The sequence below is a fragment of the Protopterus annectens genome, chromosome 10.part0 (genome assembly GCF_019279795.1).
Source record: "Protopterus annectens isolate FY-2018-M chromosome 10.part0, PAN1.0, whole genome shotgun sequence".
NCBI classification, from domain to species: Eukaryota; Metazoa; Chordata; order Ceratodontiformes; family Protopteridae; genus Protopterus; species Protopterus annectens.
The window spans coordinates 1,019,605,671-1,019,625,136 of record NC_056744.1 but is presented as its reverse complement, the minus strand read 5'-3'; the positions used below and the strand labels follow the sequence as shown (position 1 = coordinate 1,019,625,136).

The 19,466-nt window shown below is 40.2% G+C and overlaps 1 protein-coding gene across 1 annotated transcript in view; it reads left to right on the top strand.

Moving 5' to 3' along the window:
- Positions 1-19,466, top strand: part of MSH4 (mutS homolog 4) — a 1,456,061-nt gene that overhangs the window by 982,248 nt on the left and 454,347 nt on the right. The window contains exon 8 of the mRNA XM_044086833.1: positions 9,156-9,274. Coding sequence (XP_043942768.1) covers positions 9,156-9,274 — 119 coding nt within the window. The remainder of the gene's footprint in view (positions 1-9,155; positions 9,275-19,466) is intronic.

Here is a 19,466-nt window from a genome sequence, read left to right as displayed (position 1 = left end):
AGCTTCTACTATTCATGTCCATTTAGCAGCTATTTCAAACTTTCACAATGGTTTCAAGATTCCTCTTTAATATCATATTGTCTCTGTAAAACTTTCTTGAAGGGAGTCACACATATTAAACCACCCTTTAAAGAGCAGATTGAACCTTGGAATTTGATGCTCGTCCTACAAACATTGACTCATCCTCCCTTTGAGCCTGCTGCCCACTTGCTATATGAAATTTTTGTCTTGGAAAACTTTATTCTTGATAGCAATTACCTCAGCAAGAAGAATATCAGAATTATAGGCCTTGTGCGTAAAATGGCCTTACATAATTTTCCACAAAGAGAGTGTGTCACTTCAGACTAACCTATCCTTTCTACCCGAAGTTGTCTCAGAATTTAATATTAATCAGTCCATTGATCTGCCAGTTTTCTTCCCAAATTTTTCTAATAAAGGAGAATATTGTTTGCATCTATTGGATGTGCATAGACAGTTATGTTTCTACTTGGATAGGATTAAATCACTACAAAAATCTGACCAATTATTCTTGTCCTTTTCAAGACCCAAATTTGTTCAGACAAGGCCTCCCTTTCTTTCCTTACAGGCAAACTCGATCTGAGGAGATGAGCAGAGGGGCACTATGAGTATTCTTCATTCATTTAGCTTAATTTGGGTAGCTACCACTTCATGAGACCTGTTATTTTGGCTTGTCATAAAATAAGCAATCATTTGATCAGATTTTCTGATATCATAATGTCTCTCCAAACAGGATCTTGCTTGGTTATTAGCATTCACAGTCTTTCTTTTTTGTTTCTTGTTTTCTTAAACATATATGAAACTATGGATTCAGAGGTTGTGTTATCAAGCTTATGGCCTAACAGTATTCAAGAAGCTTGGCTGCCATATATATGTCACTTCTAATTTTATAACTGATTAGCAAATTGTTTTCTTTAATGTAATAAGTTGGATGCCCTAAAGAAAATTATAGGGTAACACAGCTTTTTCTTCTTTTAGTACTGTTAATGTTGACTTTTAGTAACAGACAGCTTCTCCTATTGTGTAGTCCAGAAAGAATTTAAAACAGTCTGGTCATGTAATGTAACGTACGTGTGTGTGTGTGTGTGTGTGTGTGTGTGTGTGTGTGTGCGTGCGTGCGTGCGTGTGTGTGTGTGTGTGTGTGTGTGTGTGTGTGTGTGTGTGTGTGTGTGTGTGTGTGTGTGCACATGTGTTTATTTAAGTATGTGACAGAGACTCAGGATTGTTTTTGAAGCCCAGTTTTATTCCTTTTTCTAGTATATAATTTATTAATTATATAATTTTATCATAAGGGTTTATATTTAAATCTACTAGTGTACTTGTGCCAAATGAGGATGTAATTTTTGATATACCAGTTAATTATATTATAAAAGCCATCCACTCAGCTGTTTTTATAGGATTTGGACTTTATAGATTAATTTAAAAGCACAGAAGAAGAGGAAGAATTGCTGAAAATCAAACACAAATCCACCAGGAATGTAAAATTAAAATTTTGGGGAGTAGTTATAGTGGTATAGTCGCAGACCTTGCTGCAAAGACTACATTATTCTGAATGCAGAGAGTGAGCTATGGAAATGGCTATCTTGCTTGTCCTGGCAGCACAATCTGACTCAGTGGAAGATGCAGAAAGGTATTAACAGTTCTGAGTCCAACAGACAGAATCTATCATCAGTGTAAGTATTTGAGGGTATTGAGAACCAACTCAGATATCTGAAATATTTTGTCTCTGTTAAACACATCTTCCTGAAGAGTTCCTCAAAGATATTTCTGAATAACAATTGAGCTGTCTATCTAGTTTTCACTAATAAATGAGTGACATATATATGTTTAATGAATCTGAGTTTTCACTTGATCCATAATCCCACCAGGGGCTCCAATATCCTAGACCTGGTCATTACCAACATGGGAAATCAATGCTCCATACCTATGGTCACCCCCTTGTTAGTCAGGTCTGACCATAAACTAATCACCCTTAACATCCACATCCCACCCCCCCCCCAGTAAAGAAACCACCATAAAAAACTTCTCCAAAGCCAACCTCATGCTACTCAAGTCAGAAGTGACAAACTTCATGACACCCATGCAGACGGGAACTGAAAGTTCAACTGCTGAATCCTACACTAAGGCACTGTACGAGCACATCCACTCATGCATGAATCGTGCCATCCCAAATAGAACCAAAATGCTCTCATCCAAAAAAAGGAAGCCAATCTGGTGGTCCCCTGCCATAAACAAACTTTTCAACAAAAGGAAGAAACTTTTGCAGAAAAGAGGAAAATCCCAGGATGCAAAAAACTCCCTTACTAGCCTCAGTAAGAAACTGAGATGCCTCATAAAATCCTCCAAAGCTAGTTACGAAAATAAAATTGCCAAAGATTCCAAAGACAACCACAAAGCATTCTAGAACTATGTCAAGAATCGAAATGGCAATGCTCAGATCTGCTCTGCGCTAAAACAGAATGGCATTAAATATACTGATCCGAAGGATATTGCCAATATCCTGGCAGATCGATTCAGTGCCATCTTCACCCCTCTCTCACCCCCTAAATGGCCCATCTCAATACCGGAAGATTGCCAAATTCCAGTAATAATGGCCACACAGGTACAAAACGCACTGTCTAAAGCCAAGAAAACAGCATCCATGGGACCAGATGACATCCCGGGCTGTGTACTACATGAACTACAATATGAACTGGCACCTCACCTAAGTGTCATGTTTAATCATAGCCTCACCTCAGGTTTCGTGCCCACTGAGTGGCGCAGCGCTACAGTTATCCCAATCCACAAGGGGGGATCCACCTTGGATCCTGGAAACTACCGTCCCATCAGTCTGACAAGCCTTATCTGCAAGGCCATGGAGCGTATTATCATGGAACTTATAAACAAAGACATTGGCAACCTTCAAACACTGGACCCCACCCAGTTTGGGTTTGTGAAGGGCCAATCTTGTCTCCTGAACCTGATTGACTTCTTTGAATCAGTCTTCAGAGCCATGGACAAGGGTAAGGTGGTGCACACAGCCTATCTAGACCTTGCCAAGGCCTTAGACACCATCCCCCACTCTGGAATCATAGATAAACTTACTAAGTTGGGCATTAATCCCTATGTCATCCAATGGGTTGCTAAATGGCTTACTGATAGAACCCACACTGTAAAAGTAGCCAACTCCAAATCCAGCTCCAGACAAGTGACAAGTGGAGTACCTCAGGGTTCAGTCCTGGGGCCGCTCTTGTTTGGCATCTACTTCTCTGAGGTACAGGTCAACACTAAGGGACTCTGGCTAACAAAGTTTGCAGATGACTGCAAACTGGGAGCCATTACTGAATCCCCAAATGATGTGGATACTGTACAAAAGGGCCTTACAGAAACAGATGCTTGGTGCCAGAGCCATGGGCTCAAGCTCAATGCCAAGAAATGTATTGTTATCCCCTTTGAGAAAAAACATGTATCCATGAATTACCATATAGGTGGCAGTACACTAAACACAGAAAGTGTGATAAGAGACTTAGGTATACAGGTGGACAGTGGTCTCACCTTCGATAACCACATCGCCACAACAGTCAGAAAATCCTTCTATGTGGCACACCTCATCATGAAGGGCTTTTCATCCAGAAAAAAGGAGGTCATTGTCCCACTGTACTCATCCCTCATTAGACCCATTATAGAATACAATGCCCCATTTGGTATGTACCTCTCAAGACATCTGCAACAACTGGAAAGGCCTCAGAAATACCTCACTAAAAGAATCACAGGCCTAAAGCAGATGCGATCTCTGCTTAACATACAAGGCCATGTCAAACCCAGAGCTGTTGGACATGCTACACTTAAAGAAATCCCAATCCCTCAGAGCTACACGCTCCAGGGATCTAAACCTTGTCATCACAATAAACAAAACATGCTGGAGGGATAGGTTCCTGACCCAGAGACTCCCCAGACTCTGGAATAGATTGCCCATACATGTCAAGCAGAGTGCCTCTTTGGACCTCTTCAAGAGGAACCTTGACGATTGGATGGGAGAAAGGAAATTCACCCCAGGGATCACGTCAGTCGCCCTGCTAGACAGGGGTCCAGGAAAGTAAATAATGTGGGAAGAAATAGCCAGGGAATTGTTATGGCTAGGCTTGTATAGGCCCTAGGGCTGATAGTCTAGTACCAACCTATGAACCTATGAACCTATGAAGCTGCCTGAAGTTTAATTTTGTGATTTACTACCCATTCTCAAATGTTTACCACTTTTCTGTATAGAGGGTAAATATTAAGCTGTAGAACATGTGTCACAAATAAATTAAAAACTCAAATTTCATGGGACCAGACAAACATATTTGGCGGTTTCCTATGCAGAATCAAAGAAAACATAGATAACCCATCAGTTATGTTAAATAAAATGTTAGCATGAGAGCACAACCCTGAACTGTGGCAACAGGCTGTAGTGTTACCAGTTCACAAAATGGGAAGGGAATAATCACATCAGGCCCACACAAATTTGGACCCATCAACCTGACAAATAGTCTACTACAATCATGGAAAATATCATAATGATTAAATGGCGTCCTACTTCTTTTAGATATTGAATTATATAAATCCTGTTAAGGTGAAATTTTGCCTTTTGAATCTTGTGGTATTCCTTGAAGCAGTAACAACAGCATCTGATAAAAATAAGTTATGTTCTTACCATAACGTTCCATCTGTGTTGTTGATCTTCATTCATTTATGATGGATGGGTCTTGGTTCCATCCTCAGAACTGACTCTGCCATTACAACAAGCTTGCATCAGACAAAAAACTCTCTGTGGGGCCATGGCAGCATATATAGTATTAGTCCCGTTAGCACATTACTGTATGCATATTCTGCAATGGACTTTAGCTGTTCAGTGGTCTGTTCTTCGACAGCCTCTTTCTTATCCAGTAAGACTCACTCAGGTATGCAGAGACCATCTTCAACTGGGATCCATTTGAACGAGACTCTCATAAGTCACCCCTTTGTTATGTGTCCCTGTGTAGCCACAGTATCCATGGATGCCTTCCAACTGCATTGGGGAGGCATTTTTTGGGAAGGATGATCCAAGGCATGTGGTCCCCCAAGAGACCAATTTGCATATCAATGTCCTAGAGCTGAGAGCAATATTTCTGGCATTGCAAGCTTTTCAAGATGTTCTCCCTCTGGGGACCATTGCAATTCAAACTGACAACATGTCTGTGGTCTGGTATATCAACAAACAAGGCAGAACGCAATCTTACCTCCCTCTATCAAGAAGCTATGAGTGTGTGGAAATGGGTGATCTCCAACTGCTTTCTAGTGGCAGTGCACATCTTAGGGAAATCTAAAGTACTAGCAGACAAACTCAGCTGGTCCATTCTGATGCCTCACAAGTCATCTCAATCAGTCAGAGGCTGAGGAAATTTTCTGTCATTGGGACCAACCTTGCTGCAGCCTCTTTGCCTCTTTGCAGAACAACAAATGCAGCAGGTACTTTACGCTGATCCTCCTCTGGGGGAGTCACTGAGAGATCCTCTAGTCAACATTTGGCCCTTCGGGCTCCTTTACACTTATCCCCCAATACCCTTAATTCAAAATGTTTTACAGAAGGCTTGGCTATCCTCAAGCCCCTTCTGGCCTTGCCAAGTCTGGTTCCCCTTCCTTTGGTTTCATCTTCTTTATCCTCCTTGGATACTGGACACAGGTCCAAACCTCCTGTGGATAAAATATCTCAATATTGCAGCCCTCAAATTATCTGTATGGTTTCTCCAATTCCATTGATAGATAGACAGCTTAGGCTGTCTTTCCCAGTTCGTAACATTATTTTTCATCATAGAAAGATTCCACTAAGAGGATTTAAAAGAGCAAATGGAAAAGACTTTCAGTTTGGGCCTTTGAAAATGATGTTGATCCCTTTACTGCCCCTATTTCTTCTGTATTGAAGTTTTTAGCTTCTCTTTTTAAAGAAGGTGCTAGTTTTTCCACAGACAAAGTACAGTTGGCAATCATATCAAACTTTCACTCAGGAGATAATGCTTCTTGCGTGGCTGCTTCCAAATTATGTAAGGCTTTTCTGAAGGGTATCTTCCTGCTCAGACCCCCCAGTGAAAGATCTGTCATCTCCCTGGGACTAGATAGTAGTAGTGCAAGGCTTAACATAACCTTTTGAACCTTCAGCAACAACTGACTTAAAATTCCTGTCTTGGAAAACAGTCTTTTAGCTTCTATTACTTCAGCTAAAACAATTTCCAAACTCCAGGTTCTTTCATCAAAATCCTCATACATTGTTGTTCATAAAGACAGGGTTACCTTATGAACCAGTCCTTCTTTCCTACCAAAAGTGGCTTGTGAATCAAATATAAATCAAACCATTAATTTGTCAGTCTTCTTGCAAAAGTTTTCGCACGAAGGAGAATACATGCTACAGCTTTTGGATGTGCACAATTACATTTTTGCTTAAACAGAACAAAAGAATTCAGAAGAACAGACCAGCTGTTTGTCTCCTTTTCACCCAGTTAGCTGGGTTCCACAATTTCTAAAATTACATTCCTCAAATGGATAACTAATTACATTCCCTGGATTTATTCTCAGCAAAGCCTTTCACTACTAGAACCACCTAAGGCCCACTCAACTAGATCGATGGCCACCTCATCTGCCTTCTGTTCTAGAACTTTCATTAATGATATTTGTGTAGCAGCCACATGGTCTAATGCTCATACCTTTATTACTCATTTCAAATTGGACTTAATTTCCAGAAACAGAGCTGCCTTTGGTTCAGCAGTTTTCCAGAATATCCTTCTATGAGAGCCACCCAAGATTTACTTAGCTGGTGACTCTGTCCCATACAGTGAGGAAGAATAAAAAGGACAACATCAGATATTAAAGTTATGTACTTATCATAACTAGGCATCTGTGTTGTCCATTTTCATTCTTTCTCAATTTTCCTCCCTCCGTCTCCCTTCCTCTCATCTTCTGGAGTGACCTGATGGATTTTTTGGAACCTGTAGTTCTGGGTTTGAGCCCTGCTCTAATTTTCTGTTCTCTTCTATTATACACTGAAATCTTTATCACAACAAACTTGATCTGAGGTATTGGGGATAGACTATGGCATTATGGGTAGAGGGAGGAGCTCGAGAGTTGGATCCGAAGTCTGTAGAATACAGCCGACTCGGATCCAAGGATCAGATCTGTAACCCATACATTGAGGAAGAATAAAAATGGACAACTCGGGTGCCTTGTTGTGGTGAGTCATAACTTTAATTTATCCAAGTTCTATATGAATGATGCTAATGAATCTCACTATTTCACCTTCAGGGGAAGTCTGTTCTAGGGATGAGTGAGATGCTGTGTGATAAATCTGTTTCTCCACCATGTTTTGTTTATTTGCTGATGAAGAGTTAGGTCCTTGTTTCTGGTGTTAGTGGAAGTAATAGACTTGCAGAGATATAGGAGGGCAAGGACAATCGGGTCTCCAATGACACTGTAGGCTAAGAATAAGTCTCCCATCAAAAGTCTTAAAAATATTAAATAAAGGGAGAGTACTTCCAGCCTATCCTGGTAGCACAGGGTCTTTAGGCCAGTGATCTTCTTGGTTAGGAACCTCAGTGCCCGTTCTAGTTGTTTAATATATAAAATGAGATACATCCCATAGGGGGTGTTATACTCAACTATTTGCCTAATCAATGCTGAACATAAGTGAAAGAAGACTTTCTTAGATCTCAATGATATTCTCTTGCTGATTAGTTGTGCTAAGATGATCATCATTAGATCACTGTTAAAGTAGCATAAAGCTCTATGGGACTTATCCTACCAAGGATATTGGACATCCAGCCAGTATACTAAAGCTTTTGGGTGCATTCTTAACACTCCTTATGAATGCTAAAGCATGTGAGCAAACAGATATAAGTAGGACATATGGTTGCCAAATTTCAGAACTTTCTTACCCGAAAAAGGGAGACTTAAGCCAAGTTATGTCAAGTCATGCCATGCCATGTTGTGTCACAAAAAGGGAAAAAAGGTGACTATGATCTTGCAACAGTCAGGGGTAGAGAGAAGGATAAAAAGTAGGGATGGAGAGAGGGTGTATCAGCAATATAGTATGCTAAGGGGAAGGGTTATCTACTTAATGTAATTTTTAGTATTTAATTTTATCCCATTTTCAGTTTTTCCTAAAGGAAGATATTACATTGTTATTACACACTGACCATAACACTCTTCAAGAGACTTTTGATGCATTAAGGCTATTTCCCACCATTGGACTTGAAAGCTGTTCTTATTACTTACTTGATGTAAATTGTATGTAGTTATTATGCACATAAAGTGTTACATGTGTCAAGTTATTGCATAGATTTGTTCCTTCATTGAAGAACTCAAGATTCCTTAGGATAATAATGCTAGTTTTAGGACGCTAATGCCAGAGAAAGATTTGTGTTGCATAAGAAATACTTCACTTGAGTAAGACATTTGCTTAAAGAACTGATAGGGAGAACACTGTTTATGATAAACAGAAGTCCTTTTGTTACACAGTACAGGTCTGTCTCTCATCAATATTCCAAGTATTTCATAGAGCTGTGCTTTCTAAGCCATTGTCAGCATAGATATTTCTTTGTTGCAATAATACATAATGTACAGTCCACATCATTGTGGCTGGGTCTATACTATATTGTCGAAACAGCATTACAGGGAATGCTGTTTTGACAACACATAAAGAGCAAAATGCAAAAACAGCGAAAGCTCAGGTCAGCGATTATTTTTTCCTAGGGAAAAAAATTGCTTGGCCTGAGCCGTGACATTGCCCTTTACCCCACTGTAGTGCGATCTTGGCGTTGGTATATTTAGTTGGGGGGGCACAGCCCCCCACTTTGAAATGTTTTAACTTGTGTGTTTTGTGTTGTTGGTCTACCGTTTTTTTCCCTAGGAAAAAAATCGGTGACATGGTGTTTCACTGTTTTTGCATTTCGTTCTTTATGTGTCTTCAAAACGGCATTCGCTGTAATGCCGTTTTGACAATATAATATAGACCCATGGTTTGCACATGTATTTATTTTTTCCCTAAGTACTGAAACAGAAAATGTTGCATTTCATTATTATTTATAGGAAAGGTAACAAACATACATTTTTAAATCAACAGGGTTAAAATGCATTTTATTTTCATTTTATAGGTTCTTTTATTCCAGCTGAATATGCGTCTTTTCGAGTTGCAGAACAAATATTTACTCGGATAGGTGTTGATGATGACATAGAAACAAATTCTTCAACCTTTATGAAGGAAATGACAGAGGTATTGTTCTTAGCTATGGAAACTGTCATGATATTGTTGAATAAATTATATCTGAACCAAAATTTTAATGCAGGAGTATAAGCCATTGCAGTATAAACTGCAGTACTTCAGCCTTTTGGGTTTTCTGTCCATGGCTAGATGTTGTAATAATAATTATAACATACTTTAATTTCTTAGTTACTGGCCATATTTTTCAAAAGTTTGTATAATGCTGACCATTTAAACCTATATTTGCTCCATATACATAATGGGTACATATTACAAATGGTTTGATATATTTTGTGAAATTTTCAGGCAAAGATAATAGCACATTAATCTGTAAAATGTGCTTATTTTGTCCTTTATTGACTCAAAACAGTGAAAAACTATCCCAGGGATTCAGAATCTCTGTTAATTTCCACTAGTGATATCAGCTTAGCATACAGGTAGGGTTGCCACCTTTTGGTGTGACCGAAACTGGACCAAGACCACATCTCTTGCACCTGCACACACACACACACACACACACACACACACACACACACACACACACACACACACACACACACACAACATGAAGTTTGCAGTAAAGTGGCTAAAATATCAGAACCAATCTCTTTGGATCCGAAATCTTGACTAGAAAAATCACCTCAGATCTGATCACCACAACTGGTTTCGGATCCTGTCTCTTCTCAGCTCCCTTCCTCTTTTTTAGAATGGTCACAGAGAGATCATTCCAGAAAATCTTCTATAGCATCATCTATATGATCTTCCAAGAGTCTGACCAAAGACAATGTGGTCAGGATGATGACAAAATTCCTCTCAAAAATAGGTTCAAATGAGAGTTTTTCTGGCTCTGACCCCATCAGGTTTGGAGTCCCATGTCAGTACTGCTGCACTGTTGTTGATTCCTTCTCCAATCTGACCTTCAGTTTCAGAGACATGAGATCCAAAGATCCTGAAGTCATCCACCTCGGATCTGAAGATGCTGGTGTCTTCAACTGCAGTGGTATCTCTGAGTGGCCCAGCACCAAGCACTTCAGAGATGGATGACTCCTGGCACCATAGTGTCAGTGCCAGATCCAGGGTGCTGAAGTCGACTCATAAGCTGCTGCAACCATCTCTGCCCCTCGGAGCTTCGGCACTAGATAGCTCAGCTCCAACTCCCTCCTTGAGTAGTGTGCCTTCAAGGAGGAGGGAAGCCTACAGTTCATAAGCATTTCTTATTACAGCCATCAGTCTCCTTCTCTCGGAGGCATTCAGAGTTTGAGGTAGTGGAAGGAGATTTCTCTGTTCAAAGAGTTCAGACTTCTCTTCCTTCTTTGGCTCCAACTACCCAACTCTATTCAACTGTGTGTCTAGAACCTCAACCAACTATGCCACAGGGACAGCCAACCCAAACTAGTCTCCAGAACACCTAGCAGGGTCTACTAATCTCTTCTGACACTTCTCTAGAGTATCCCACTGAAGAAGCTCCCAGGAAGAGAAAGTGTAAAAGAAGACACTTAGACTCTTCACAAGAGTCTGCCACAGAAGATACTGACTTTGATGAAGGGGAAGGGTTTCCAGGATCACCACCTGACAAAATCTCATTTGGAGACATCCTAGAACTCCTACAGCAAAGGGGGGGGGGTTGGTGCCCCGACAATCCTACAACCCTTCTGAAGAGGAGTCAGTATTCCTTGAGGATTTTTGTCTACACCTGCCAATGATCTCATCATTTGGTCTCTCAACTAGAGTGGAAGGAGCCTGATACCACTGAGTCTATGCTAAGAGAACAGATAGGATCCTAGCACCACTAAAAGACAGAACATATTGGAGCAAGGGAGTACCAGTTGATGCCATGGTCGTAGCAGCAACCATGAAGAAGGAACTAGAGGAGCAGAGTTCCTCTGTCCACTTCACTAACAGGGTCTAGGGCTCCTGCAAGATTTGGGAAGCTTGTCTATGCTTTGGCGACCTTTGCCCTTTGGTTGCTGAATTATTTGGTACTTCCCAAAACTTCAAAGGGATTTGATTAAGGAACTTGCCAAATCCTTCACTAGGACCATATCCTCTGAGGTAGAGAGCACAGCACTATTGCCTTGCATTTGCATACCCTTCAGTTCATTTCAAACTCGTCCATGAGGCTTATCTCCCATACAGCTGAAAGTAGCACACCGGCAGTGGGTTCAGGCATTTCTATCAAAAGGCATGACTGGATGCGCTTGTGTGATTTTGCGGAACCCTTCAAATCTTCCTTCATCAATGCTGCTTTTGACACAAGTTCATTAGTTGGGCCCAAAGTAAAAGACACACTCTCTAGGTGTGAGCAGGAAGGAAAAACCCTATCTGCTGTGGGCATACATTTTTTGACCCCTCAATCAGAACCATTGAGGAGGACAAAAAATGTGATTCAAAAAATCCCAGGGTCCCTTCCAAGATCCATGTGGAGACAGTTCCCCCAAGAGCAAAGGGAGGAACTCTAATGGATAACACCATCCCCATGGCAGAGGCAGTCCACATAATCAAGGATCCAGAGATAACTTCTCTGATAGGTCCTATCAGTGCTCTTGAAAGGAGGCCCAACTGCCCATTTCTGCAGGGGTCATTTATCCCTGCATGAGATAGCCTGGCAAGAGATTACAAAAGATTCATGGATGTGGAGGATAATATCCAGAAGGTATATAATACCCTTTTCCCTTCCACCCCCGCTAGTAATAAGCAAAATTCCCAATGTTCCACCCAGTCAGAGGGATGCAGCAGCAATAGAAATAAACATGCTATTAGAAAAAAGGGTCATCCAAGGGTCTCCCCAGACCAGAAAGAGTGCAGAACCTACTCAAGATTCTTTTTTGTGCAAAAAAATAGGGGACTGGAGACCAGTTTTGGACCTTAGCAATCTAAATCAATCGGTTCAGTACACAAAGTTCTGGATGGTCACAGTTCAGTCCATTCTGCCTTTTCTGCACAAGAACGATTGGGTGTGCTCGATACATCTTCAGGATGTGTACTGTCATACCAAAATGAACAGATGCTCCAGGAGATAGCTACACTGCTGGCTGGGTTCCAGTCTTTATCAGTTAGGATGTTCCCCTCTACCCTTTGGTCTCACCATAGCCGCTAGAGTCTTTGCCAAGTGTATGTCAGTAGTGGCAGCTGACTTGAGACTGCAAGGATTCCGGGTGTTTCCATATCTGGATGATTGGCTCAGAACTGCTCCTGCCAAGCATCATTGGATTCTAGCTCAAGACTACATACCTCAGTTATGCTCCTTAACTCTCAACTGTCCAGATTTTCTCAGACTGTCCAGATTTTTGGCTGATAATTTTCGTCTGTTCCTCATAAAATTTGTGATTTTCTGGCAAGTCACTGGGATGTTCTGAGAAGTGAAGTCGTTAAATAATAACATACATTTGAGTTTCAGACTCTAAATCTTTTAGAAAATGTATGTTAGAACAAACCCTGTTACTCTAGCAACTTTATAAGTTTATAAGATCAGTATTTAAAATATGTCACTATTTTTGGGGCTTTGACCCCCCCCACACACATTTTGTCATGCTTTGTCCACATTTCTTGCACTAAGAGGTTGAGAGGTATATTATGCTTTTACTTGGGGATTTCAATCAATCACAACAAAATTCACCTCGAACCAACAAAGATGTTGGAATTCATCAGTACCTCACTCAATACAGTCAATCAAACAGCTTCTTTCCCTCTGTCCAGAGTTCAATCTATGCAGTTCCAGGTCAAAAAGTTCATTCAAAGATCTTCTCTTTCAGCTCAACTGACCCTCCAAGCTTTGGGTTCCATGTCAGAGGCAATCATTCTGGTACCATTTGCAAGGTACCATATGAGAATTCTTCAGTGGACACTTCCAACTCAGTGGTCCATTCTACATTGACCATTATCCAGTCAGATAAATTATCTTCTATGGTGGATACACTCCTCTCAAGTACAAGAAGGTCATCCTTTTGTTCTTCCCCAACCAAAGGCCATTGCGATCACGGATGCCTCCCAGATCAGATGGGGGGGCACTTCTTGGGAAAGACAGTCAAAGACACATGGCCCCAGAAGAGGCCAACATGCATATCAATGTCATGGAAATGAGAGCTGTCCTCCTAGCACTGCAGGCCTTTCAAGACACTCTTCCCGCCAGGACTATTGTGATTCAGACAGACAATATGTCAGTGGTTTGGTACATCAGCAAACACAGGAGAACCAAATCTTATCCCCATTGTTGAGAAGCTATGAGAGTGTGGCAATGGGTGATCTCATCCAATCACTTTCTGAAAGCAATGCACATTCTAGGGAAATCTAGTGCATTTGCAGGCACATTAAGCAGGTCTATTCTAATGCCTTTTGAATGGTTCCTCAATATGAAGGTTGCAGAAAGGATTTTTCATCGATGTGGGCAACCATGCTGCGACCTCTTTGCATCTCCCCTTCAAAAACAAGTGCAGCAGGTTCTTTGCCCTGATCTCCCCATAGGGAATTCACTAAGAGAAACTCTCTACTTCAAGATTAGCCCCCTGGTCTCTTTTATGCCTACCCCCCCCCCATTTTCCTCTAATTCTCAAATTTCTTCAGAAAGCATCTCAGTTGAAAAGCACAGTTTTCCTCATTGCCCCAGTGGCCTCATCAGATTTGTTTTCCCTTTCTTTGGCCTCATCTCCTTTGTCCTTCCTGGATCCTGGCTCCAACTCCAGACCTACTGTCCAACCCAACAGACATGATTTATCCAGACATTCCAACTTAAAATTGACCACATGATTTCTCCAGTTCCACTGATTGCTAGACAGTCCAGGCTGTCCTCCCCTGTCTGTCACATTCTTTTATCATCCCACAAAGCTTCTACCAAGAAACTTTACAAAAAGTAAATGGAAAAGATTTGCCATTTGGGTGCAGCTAAAGAATTTAGACCCCTTTTCAGCACCAGTTCCCGAGGTTCTGGAATTTTTAGCTACAGTTTTCAGTAAAGGTGCTAGCTCCTCTGCTGTAAAAGCACAATCAGCTGCCATTTCCAATTTTCATCTAAAAGTAAATAACTCATCTTTAGCTTCCTCCAAATTTTTAAAAGCCTTTCTAAGAGGAACCTTCCTACTTAGCCCTCCATTAAAAGATGCCACTCAACTTTGGTACTTGAACATTGTTTTGCAAACTTTAATGCACCTCTGTTTGAACCATCAGCTAAGTGTGAACTAAAATTCTTGACATGGAAAACTATCTTTTTAGTGGCTATTACCTCTGCCAGAAGAGTATCAGAATTACAGGCCCTGTCATCTAAACTTCCTTATTTGATTTTTCATAAGGATAGGGTATCCTTATGGACGAATCCTTTCTTTTTTCATAAGGTAGTGTCAGGATCCATATTAATCAAATTATCAACCTTCCAGTCTTCTTTTCAGATTTCTCAAATAAAGGAGAGTATATGTTACACATTTTGGATGTTCACAGGCAATTACAGTTTTATCTACACAGAACCAAAAATTTGTGGAAATCAGAACTATTATTTTTTTCTTTTTCAGAATCAAAATTAGGCAAACCAGTTACTAATGTGATTTTAGCCAAATGGTTAGCTGATTGTATTACCTTTGTTTACAAAATTTGGGTATGTCTTTACCAAAACCACCAGGAATATCCTTTGTTAGAGCCCTCCAAGGATTTAGGTAGCTGGTGACTCTGTCCCAACAGTTGAGGCATGAATGAAAATGACAACAACGGATATAAAATGTATATACTCACCATAATTTTCCCTCTGTGTTGTCCATTTTCATTCTTCCTCAGCTTCCCTCCCACCAACCCACTCCTTGTTTGACTATTGGAAGGATGGAAAGATACTGGAGGAACTACTGTTCCTTGGTTTGAGTTCCAGATTTTATTATTTTATCATTTCTTCTGCTCAGCGGGTATAAGGGGCAGCAAACAAGATCTGAGTTATGTTAGGTGACTAGGGCATTATGGGTAAAGGGGGGGCTCAAGAGTTTCAGTGTTTACACAAGCTTTAAGAAGCAGCCGAGTCAAATCCAAGGATCGGATCTGAACCCAACAGTTTAAAAGAAAGAAAATGGGCAACACAGATCCCTCAACCTCTTAGCACAAGAAATCTGGACAAAGCCTGACATAATGGGGGAATAAAGGCTCAAAAATAGGAACATATTTTAAATATTGCTGTTAGAAAGTTGCTAGATTTACAGAATTTGTGTTAACATGCATTTTCTGAAGGATATGAAGTTTGAAACTCAAATGCATGTCATTATTTAGTGACTTTGACCCTTAAATCATCCCAGTGATTTGTCAAAAAAAAGCTAAATTTTTATGAGGAACAGATCTAAAGTATGATGCAAAAATCTGGACATTCTGCAAAAATCTGTACCTTTGAAAGGTATGATCCTAAACTAAAATAATAAGCATATTTGTTTTAAACAGAATGTTTTGGAACTTTGCAGTTTGTCATTTCCTAGTGGCCATTTTTAGTCTTGTTTTGGTCAACACTACTTATATATGACTGTTTGAAAATGTATTTCTCAGTTAAATATGAAATATAATACATTGCAGCACTCACCTAGAAAATTAACGTATGTTGTACTCTGGATGCAAATAGAGTGGATCAGTTGCATCTAGAATTTTTGTTTTACACTTCACCTTTCTTCCTCGCAAAACAGGACCTAAATACCACTGTAAGATAATAAGCACTTTTGTTCCCTTTATTACACAAAACGGAACTTCATCAGACAAAACCACCTTACATACTTCCTTCTTTTATACAGCCAACAATTGACTTAAACTAATGAGAATTCATACTTGTAAAATGCCATTTTCATTAATAAAACACATTTTTCAAAAAACACATTTAAAAAAACTTGGTAATGTTTTATACTTCTAATACCTAAAAAATAGAGTTTACAATACTCTTAGATACAAGATACTCTCATACCTAACTTTAGAATATGTTTTATTACTATTTTTTATTTTATTTTATTTGTTTATCTTCTAATTATTGCTTAACAACTACATATCCTGCACTCTTCCCATTAGTTGAAAAAAATTGTCTCTAAACTCTGTTTGCTTTCAGTGCCAGTAAACTACTAATGGACACCCTGTCATTAACATTGACAAAGTTTGCAGATGACTGCCAGAAGGGCCTCACAGAAATGGATAACTGGTGCCAGAGCCATGGATAGGTGGCAATCCACTGAGCACAGAAAGTCATCAGAGATCTTATATCACCCACCTGATCATGAAGGGATTCACATCTAGATCAAGGGGAGGTCATCGCCCCCCTGTACTCCACTTATTAGACCCATGATTTGAGACAATGTGCCCCGGCTGGAAATATCTGACCAGACACCTGCTGCAGCTTGAAAGGCCCCAAAAGTTCCTCACCAAAAGGATAAAGGGTCTCAAAATATGTCTTATGCTGCCCGACTGAAAGAACTCCAGCTCTATTCAGTCTCATACCGCTGTCAAACCCAGATTTGATGAATATGCTTCACCTCAAAAATCTAGATCCCTCAGAACCACAAGGGCAGGAGACTTAAACCCTGGTCTTGTTCAAGAGGAATCTTGACCAATGGATGGGAGATTGCAGATATTATGAACCTATGAACCTATGAACATCGGGAAAACATGTAGCATTTAATAAAATCTGCCAATGTGTTTCCCTGTATTCCAAAAAACTAGTCCAATTCCCCCCTTGTTCTTGCCTCAATACCTTTTCCAGTACACAAAAGAGGAATTTCTTAAAGTTATTACAATTAGTACTATGTCTATATAAGGAATTAAATCTATCCTTTTTTTTATTGCATAAATATGATGGTAAATCCTCTGCTCAACTGGTTTTCAGTTTTCCCTATGTAAAAGGCGGAACATGTTTGGCAAAAAGCCACATAAATCACTCTCCTAGTATTACAGTTGTAATTCCCCTGTATAGGCAACACCTTATTGTGTCTCAATGACCACATTTTACATAGTGTTTTTGACACCTTCCTGTAAATATTCTGGTAACACTTAAAATGCTAGTTAATTATAGGTATAAATACATACTCTTTTTGCTTTTCATATTATGTCATCTCAATACAGATATTTTTTATACATATGTTTGCCACGAAGGGGATGGTTGGTACTGAGTTGCTGGGCTACAGCACTAGCAATTGAAAATTAGTTATAATAAGTAGGTTTTATTTACTGTACATTTCATTTTTATAAAGCAGCAGATTCTCTATTGTGGGAACCTGGAATTCATGTGGCTGTGTACTGCACGTGTATAGCATTCTGATTTCTTAAAAAAAAAAAGAAAATCAACTTTAAGCATTCTCCCCCCGTAATGAATATGATGATTATGCCTTTTACCCATTATCCATTGTTAATTCAAGAAGATTATGATTATATAATTGTTTCATAGATATTAACTTATGCTAAAACAACATAATCAGATTGGGACCCCAGAGTGATATAAACTCCTCTTGCCTGCACGTTAATATTAATGCCGTAAATTTTGGCTTCTGTGTTCAGAAGTTTTTTTTTTTAATTTAAAATTTTCAATTAATATGGTGAAACCAACTTTTATTTATAAACAAGAGAGGGTTTGCATGCATAATAATACATGTGATCACTTTTTTATGCAAAACTAAAACTAGCACCACATTAATTGTGATGTTTAACAGAGAAAGGTACTTTAACTATTCACTGCAGCAGTAGCCTAAACTATATATGAGACATTTTCTGCCAAGGATCACATGACCATATAACATCCAAAGCTTCAGAGCATGTTTCACACACCCATGCATCTGAGGGAACATGAGACTATGCCAGTATAAAAGCAGCAGAAGTGTGAGTCCGAAAATTCTGAACTTTTTTGCCATTGAAACTAGCAGTAAGACTCACTCTTCGCTACATTTTCAGTGGTTTGGCGGTTGAATAGTGTTATGAAACTGTGAAAATAAATAATCTGGTGGAGACTTTCTTTCCTTTTTTCTGTGAAAAGTGTTGTTGCTTTTGGATTATGTCTGAGAGAAAGGGGAAGTACTTGTATGGGCATCAAATACCTCATAGAGACTATTGCACAACCTGTGTTTTCTGTTTAAGTGAGGAACATGTCTGAATTATCTGCCAGGGTGTAGTCATGTTCCATGATTTTATCTTTTAAATCTAAGATTCTTAGAGAGCTGGCTTAGTTCCCTCAAGCTATTTGCTCAGAAACAACAGCTTAAAACCCTTTCACATCCCACTATGGAGTCTGGTGCTGGTAACTTGGATGCCCCCCCTCCCCCGGCTGTCAAGAAAAGGAAATTGGAGAAAGTTTGTCATAGCTGTCTTCCTCATCCTCTCTTTCCCAGCTTTCAGTGAATGTTTCCACTGTGGACCATTTGTTGGCTGCTTTTGACCCCTCTAGTGTTGCTTCTTGGAAACTCACTAAGAGTCAGGAGTCTGGCACATCCTCAAGGGCAGGAAGCATGTCCAGTACATACAAGGGAGAACCTTTTCTCATTGACGTAGAAGGGGATGCAGGCATTTCACAAATAATTGATCTGAAGTAGTTAACTTCATTTGGTCTGCAGCCTGTGGGATACGGATCCGATCTCGGATCCGAGCCGGCAACTTTACAAAGCTTAGATCCGAGCTCCTAGCTCCTCCCCTTACCCATAATCCCCTGCCAGCCCTGACTGACCTCAGATCTAGTTTGCCGCGCTTCTGAACAGCAGCTAGATTACGAGCTCCTGTTTTTTTTTTGCAGATAAGTCTCTCTTTTAAAATCACTTGTTAAATTTGAGTGAGTGTTTGTGTGTGTTAGGTTCCCTTTTGATAGTTCAGTTAAATTTTGGTTAAAATTACTCTAGTTTCTTCCTCCCCTCGCTGGTCGTAGTTAGTGTGTGTGTGTGTGTGTGTGTGTGTGTGTGTGTGTGTGTGTGTGTGTGTGTGTGTGTGTGTGTGTGTGTGTGTGTGTTTAGTGTGTTGGGGCCTACCGAGTGAGTTTTTACTTTAGTATGTCTGAGGCCCCAAAGCCAATATTCTCTAAGTGCACCGAGTGTGGCCATAAGCTCTCCCCGGCGGATGGCCACACTCGGTGCGTTCGGTGCCTTGGGGTTGAACACCTTTCCTCTGGATATGCTATCTGTGTGGCGCTCAACCCCAGGGCACTGAAGGACCGGAGGTCTAAGCTGATCCTGGCGGGATTTTGCCCCTGGATTCGGCTTCAGCCTCCGGTGCTTCTGTGGCCTCCTCCCAGGCTTCA